The sequence below is a fragment of the Pararge aegeria genome, chromosome 19 (assembly GCF_905163445.1).
Source record: "Pararge aegeria chromosome 19, ilParAegt1.1, whole genome shotgun sequence".
NCBI classification, from domain to species: domain Eukaryota; kingdom Metazoa; phylum Arthropoda; class Insecta; order Lepidoptera; family Nymphalidae; genus Pararge; species Pararge aegeria.
This window is the reverse complement of record NC_053198.1, coordinates 7,938,355-7,945,867: the sequence shown is the minus strand read 5'-3', so window position 1 is coordinate 7,945,867 and position 7,513 is coordinate 7,938,355. Positions and strand designations below refer to the sequence as shown.

General features: G+C 35.7%; 1 protein-coding gene across 1 annotated transcript; it reads right to left on the bottom strand.

Moving 5' to 3' along the window:
• Positions 1-558: 558 nt before the first annotated feature.
• On the bottom strand, positions 559-6,217 carry LOC120631960. The gene is made up of 2 exons (XM_039901674.1): positions 6,104-6,217; positions 559-1,552 (listed from the first exon to the last, which is right to left on the bottom strand). The coding sequence occupies exons 1-2, from the start codon at positions 6,185-6,187 to the stop codon at positions 851-853; spliced, it is 786 nt and encodes a 261-aa protein (XP_039757608.1). The 5' UTR covers positions 6,188-6,217; the 3' UTR covers positions 559-850.
• Positions 6,218-7,513: the final 1,296 nt, after the last annotated feature.

Below are 7,513 nucleotides of genomic sequence, written 5' to 3'. Positions count from 1 at the left end.
AAAGTATATTTATAAGTTGGTCGACTATTACTTTTTAACTCATAAAATATACTTAGCTGTCATAGTTTCCTTGTAACTTTTTTTTATATTGTAACATTACAGAGTAGTAAAAAGTAGAGTGTCTATGTAATATTTATTTTTGAAAAATTTAATATTTCAGAAACTGTAGTTTTAATGTAAACAACTACAGGCCGAGAGCTTTCTTGGTTTTTTTAATTAACCCGGTATTTCGCAAACGGATCAATGAATAGCAAAATGGTTTTCACAACAGCAATATCTTTGAGAGACGAGATGAAACAATAAAATCGTTCCCCTAGAGTATGCGTATAACGTAGGTCTCCTATTTCTTAGGTTTTCTTTTTCCACTTTGTCGGCCTTAATTAATTTGTTACCCGTGCCGTAAATAATCTACATCTCTCTCTACGCTAAGCCGTGGACTTACTTGTTCCCTAAAAATGTTAGATACAAATAAAATGTACAAATATAATATTATTTTATTATTATATTCTCAGAATAGAAATCCATAATAAAATGTGTTAATTAAACTATTGCAATACATTTTTTTTATTAATGATATATATATTTTTTTAAATGTTTATTTGCATTAATGGTATTAGTTTTTGGAGGCACAATCAATATCAATTTCTTTTCGATTCAACCAGGGTTGTTGCCATATTTTCGAATGGCATAATAATGTGTCGTTTGAGTTTATGAACCTCACATAAAAGTTGATTCTTGTAATGTATCCAGACACAACTTGCTCAGTAACTCTTTCAATTGTTAAAACTTGGTGGCATTCCGTTGAACTAATATCATTTTTATATTTTGCGAATTATTCCTCCGCTAGCTGTTAGTAAATGGGATCGTATTTGTCTTTTTCTTGGTCGCCACCAGGATTGTTCTGTTTCTCTTCTATTAAGTCACAAGTGACTGTAATATTTTTTACATTGAGCCACGCCTGTTCCAATACTACCGAGTGGCAGGTCACAGGATTCGAAGAGCCTATTAAAGCGTTAAAGTATACGTGAGTAAGGTATCCAGCCACCACTTGCGTTGTTGCTTTCGTGACTTCTACGACTTCATGAGATCCAGACAAACCTTTGTCTTTCGCATAAAGTGCTAATGACTCCGTAGCTAGGTCTGCGTATACAGGATTTTTAGGGTCTTGCTCTTTTACGCCACCTGTAATTTGCCTTTTCTCCCTACGCTTGTCTTCGCAAGTAACTTTAATCTGTTTCTGATCTAACCATGCGCGATCCCAAATTTCCGAATGGCATTTTAAGTATTTTGACGTGTCCATCACTTCACAGGTAGAAGTGTCCTCGTCGCTCTCCAAATCACAGTTAGTCGGATAGGCATCGAAATCTATTCTATACATATATCCAGCTACAACTTGTTGAGTAGCTTTAGTGATTTTTATGATTTTGTGATATTTGTCAAAATTGTTATCTCTTAGATACTTTAGTATTGATTCTTCTGCCATATTTTTGTAAAGGGACTTATTAGAATCTTGGTCTACTTCACAGCCTAAACATGGCGGCCCAGAATCAACCTATAAAAGAAACAAAAACACATAAATCTGGGCAGGTTACTTATTATTTTAGTGTACAAAAAGATTCACAATAAATAGCAAATAAAATGGAATTGCCAATAAATAAGGTAATATCGAAGTATCAAACATTAAAATCCTGTTTTAAATGTCATGACTGGAAATACCGACCAGATCGTGGAGACAAAATATTTACCTAAATATAGTGTCATTAGATTAGACGGGTCGGGGTACCCTATTGAAGAGTCGAAGAGCATTAAAGGGACCATCAGCGCTAGCCCCGCGGATTCACTCAATTCGGCTGTATTTTTTTTAAATATATTTTTTTATGTTTGTTAGCTCAGAACTCTAATCCCATTTATAAAGCGATTTGAAAAAATATTTTTTTGTTTGAGACGGTATATTTCCCATGTGGTCCCATTTTCTGTTAAAGGGATCCTGGAGAAATTGACGGACCTCTTCAAATATTATATCGACTCCGATAGCGAATTGAGTAGTTTTTGAAAGTAACTTGAGAATTGGTTTTGGAAAGCACCATTTGGTCAAGTTAAACCGATGACAAAGATTACGCATTAATAATAAAGTTACACTGGTTGCTGAGAGTTCCTCAAGCATTAACGCCCCGGCTTCGGGAAAGGCAATATTTTGTAGAAGGTTATGAGCAGTCGGCTATTATAACTTAGATATAATAGCAAAGCTACACACTAAAAACCGGGTAAAAAAAAATGTTGTCAAAAAAACCGACCTTGTAATACAACTAAAAAAGCAAGAAATAAATATTTTCTGCAACATTTTTAAGTCGGTGCCAAGTAAAATCGTCTTGAGAAAAAATAAAACCTTCCTTCCTTCCTTCAATATAAAAACGAATACGAAGTATATGATCTCTACATAGTAGGTAACTTTCTACATTTTACTTGGCACCGACTTATTAAAAATGTTGTAGAAAATCTTATTTCTTGCCTTTTACTTGAGAAGCTTGTCAATTTTTTTTTTATCCTTATATGTGCCTTGTATTGTAGCTGTGTGCATAATATGCCACGGATGTTTTTTACTTGACGCTTCGATGCGCGTATCGAAATATGTCGGAGTAAAATGGATCACATCTTGTTGTACTAACGCTAAAATTTGCCTGCAGCTGGAAGTCAAAGTCAAAGTCAAAAATATAAGGATATTTTTATATTGGATTGCACAGGTGGCACTTTTGATGCGTACATTACATAAAAAGTACAAGTTAGTGAGAAAATGGCGATAACCATATTCATAAACTTAAAACTAAAGCGACAAAGTTTCCAAACGCGTCTTGGTCTAAGAAGAAGCCCACAACAACCTTGGCCGGGTGTTTTTTTTTGCTACCACCATCTAACATTGTAATTTAAAATTATTAGAAGAGCATCTTGGTTAGAGGAATAATTCACACCCTTTTTTATCGACTGCGTAGTCCTATATACCATAATAGGACTTTTCTATAAGCTTACGGAAAACATTACACACACGTAGTTTGCATACACTATTAAATAATCTATTCTTATTATTTTTTTGGATTATAATTTATTTTAGCACCGGAGGGTTAGTGATAACCAGAATATCCAAAAATATAGTTGAGTACTCAGTGAAATTTCTTGAATTTTTTATTATTTCTTATTAATTTTAATAAGTACAAATAGATGTTTACACACCTGTTACCTACAATTTCATGAAGGCTAAATTACCAGACATCAATAACTTACGCAAACGCGGTTCTGTTATGTAATATGTAGATATATGTAGTTTATAGCGTACGTATAGATTCGTATTACACAGTGGCAAGCTGAAGATGTCACTGTGGTACATAATCGGCCTGCAGGGCTAGCACAGGCTGAATACAAAAATTATATCCCCCGATTGTATCCCCTGACAAGGGATATAATTAACGTGTCCACCTGCTAAAGCACGGGAACAGGCGATAATTTTTATTATCCCTATCCCTACTAATATTATAAATGTTAATATAAGTTTGTTTGTTACGCTTTCACGCAAAAACTACTAAACCGATCGTCATAAAACATTGTACACATATTCTTGGAAGTGTTAGAAGTAATATAGGATACTTGTTATCCCGACATTAAGCTCGAATCCTTTGGGAGAGGGGATGAAAGTGTTTGACAATTTTACACCATAACTCCGACAAATATATAACCGATTTAAATAATACTATAGAGGTTATAATGTGTTTAATTTTGCCCAAACTTTGTGTAGAGCTGATGAATATGGTTGGAGGTAGAGGACAGAACTCCTCAGCGGACAGCAGCAAACCCCTCATTTAAGGCTTAGCGATACTGAATAGGTACTTTAATTTTTTTTAGAACTACAACTAAATTGAATGCCACATCAAAAAACAAAATTAAACGCAGACGAAGTCGCGGCCAACAGCTAGTAACATATATATTATTTGAGTTGATAAAGCTATGGAAAAAGAAACATTTTATCCTTCCCCGGGGATATAATTTTCTACTGCCCATGCTAGCCGTACGTACTGCTGGTTGCGATTGTGATGAGGGTTCAAATCCTGCTCTATGGACAAAAATTTTATGGGCATGTCCCTCCTTAAATAAATTTGACGAGACACTTATATACTCTTTATTCAGGTAGGTTTAGTAATGGCAGAGGTTTTTGTGACAGAGCTCTTCCGAGGAAAGTATTACCGCCATGCTTATTTCTACCACAAGCATCATTGCTGTATTCCAGTCGGGAGGACGTGGTTCCCGTTGTAGTTACAGGCGCATGACGCATGTGGCTTAATAGCACAGGGTGTATACCCCGTTTTAATATTGAAAGTGTTTTTAAAGAAACACACTTGGAATCGAAGCGGGAACATCGACGAACCATGCCCACGAATTAAATTGTCAAATTTCTCCTTTTTCTCTGTCAAAAGGTACGTTTATTAGTGTATTTACTGTTGCTAATTATAACAATAGTTCGGACACACGGACACACATTTCATTTAATTCCAATCAATTATGTACGCTGTGGATAGGGCACGGTTGGAATTTAACACGCTTTATTAGTTCATTTTCTTACAATAAAAAATATATACTTTATAAGTATATATTTTTTATTCTACTGCAAGTTAGCCTTTGACTGCAATATCACCTGGTGGTAAAATGGTTGTGATGATGCAGTCTGATATATTACGAGGTAACCTGTTAGAGGGTATGGCAGTTATATAAAACCGATACCCCTAATCGGTTTCTACGCGACATGTACCGTCAAGCTAAATCGATGGGCGGCAACTCTTTGCCAGTAGGATCCTAACAAGTCCCACTAAAAACTGCAGCGCTCAATGTTCTACACCAGAAAATTCGTCAAAATATTACATTTTAAAGGTGTAACGAAAATATTATATTTTAACAGACTTCAAAAACAATTCGCAGAACCACGGATGATGGTTCTATTCGATGATTCATCCTTCCAGTGCTGAGCAGGGGTTTTGTTTTATGGGAGAGAGAGAGTGAGATAAGAGCCTTTACCCTCTTTTGGTTTTAACGATTACGTGTGATTACGTATTCCCCGAGGCATGGGGCGGCCATTGCGAAATTCCTAACTTCAGGCTGGTGCTCAGAATTCCTTGGCATAAAAATCCTGTATAAACTTTGCTCACTACACAATTTACTCACACAATTACCTACCACTTCAAGACTAGTGGATAACATTTTTATTATAAACATATATCATCCAATACATTCAATACAAGCTTACATCAACATACGCTACACCCCTAACTCACAAATCTACCTCCACTCACACAATAGGTATGAGACATCGAGGATGATACTGTTCGCATTGAGGTATTCACCCTAAGTCCTAAAATAAAACTACAATCGCTGTGATTTAGTGGTTATAATGTTTCTGAGCCGAACTAAACTACCCTCGAAAGTAAAAGCATTACCCAGCGCAGAAACACAAAAAATAATGACCCGGGGTTAGATCACTGGACCTTGTAATCCTAAATATGAATCCTCAATGGACCAAAGTAAATCATTCGCTATCATATCATATATAAAATAAAAATATAATATAATATTCACCCGCTTAAAATTCATTAAGGTAAGTACTTATTAGGGCGGTACCTACCACATATCTACTTATTTAATTACACATGGCGAGACATAAAAATGCCTTACGCTATGTTTATCACAACAAAGTATTTTTTTTCAATACCAAACCAATAGTAACAAGACGTTATTGTTGTTTTATGTTTGTAGACGATGTACATAATTTAGATAAGCTAGCAAATAACAAAAAAATAAGTTTACATGCGGGGATCAATTTGTGGCTAAAAAAAACCTAACCAGACATACTGCATTTATTATTTAGCCGAACGGGTAAGCCTGGCAATAAAAAGAGGCAATAGCGCTGGCGTTTTATAAGCTCGTATTTTTTTTTATAGATATAAATGTCTATGATAAGTATATACAAAAAAATAACCTACATATACTTTATGTTTGTGCAAGACCTATATTTATAAGATAGGTTCTACATTTAAATGCATAAAAAAAAACTAGATATGACACTTACATTTTCTTCTGCGTCGGGTCTCGCTTGTGCCAAGACAATGAGAACCAAGAATGGTATCAACGCAAGCGCACTGGTCGGCTGCATGGTTGCGAAAGAGAAGAGCAATAATACTACTACGAGCTTTTATAGCTGTTCAAATGACACGTTATTATCGCAACAAACTCAAGCCGTTTTGACGTCATGCGTTATTACTTATAAAGATTAATTGAGTAGAAGCGGTTTTGAACATTGAAAAATCATCAACAGTAAGTACCACCTATATCTACCTTATACATTATCCTATTATAATACTAATTAATATCAGTTGTTGCCTACCACTTCGTGGTATATGTTTTGTTGTTTTTTTCTAGTCCGCGAGAACTGTTCTTTTTCCCGGACTAAGTAGAAAATACCTAGTCCTCTGTACTATTTCTGTTTACAGATTGCAAGCTATCTTTTTAGAAAAAAATCATCAAGATCGGTTTAGTGTGTACGCCGTATACGTAAACAAGGTTTTTTTTCCAGATTAAAAATAATCCTGTTATCCTCCACATTGCAAGGTGAAAAGGCTGAGGCGAACATATATACTCGTAGGTAACAGACGAACAGACACACTTTACCATCTATTTATCTAATATATCTTTAAACTTCTTAATATTAAAAAGATTGCATTTGATAGCTCAATTCTTAACGAAAGCTATGGGCGATGCGACGCTGTTTATTCGTAGAATAGGTACGTAAAGTACATTATATTTTTTATTTAATTCACTAGAAGTTAGCATTTTGCTCACCTAGTGGTAAATGATTTTGGATGGTAACTGGCGAACCTGTACATGAGCTATGGAGGTAAGGCAGTTATATTAAACCCATACCTACCCCTAATCGGTTTCTACGCGGCATCGTACCGGAACGCTAAATCGCTTGGTGAACCTCGTTCGGTAGGGTGTTACCCAACTGGCCATGGACAAAGTCGGTAACCAGGCCAAACCAGACAAGATTCTAAATATTTTTGTTCTGCCGAAGATCGAACCCAAGACCTTGCACTTACTAAGACGACTCGGCTAACTACTGCGCCAGGGAGTTTAAAAAATATTAATATGTATTACTGCGTATATTTATGTAGATCTTCTATTAGAAAATAGTTAAACTAGACGGTCATACTTCCTCCTCCCCGCCACCTAGCGTCCACGCCATAAATTAATGGGACTCTACTCTAGGCTCTACAGGCTACAAGTACCATTTAGTTTAGCCAGATACTAGACCCATGTAGTGTACACGGTTACTGATGTTCCTGATTGTTGCCATCAGTGTAAAGAGCGAGTGAGTCAACTCAGCAGCTCGACAGGGCAACAATAGGGTTTTTGACTGCTTCGTACTCGTATGTATCGTTGCAAATGAACCCTATTGTTATTTTAAAGTTAACAGTTACTA

Coding starts and splice junctions, on each gene's coding strand:
- LOC120631960 (XM_039901674.1), bottom strand. CDS start 6,187: ATGCAGCCGACCAGTGCGCTTGCGTTGATACCATTCTTGGTTCTCATT. Junction 1,553..6,103: donor GACCCGACGCAGAAGAAAAT/GTAAGTGTCATA, acceptor TTTCTTTTATAG/GTTGATTCTGGGCCGCCATG.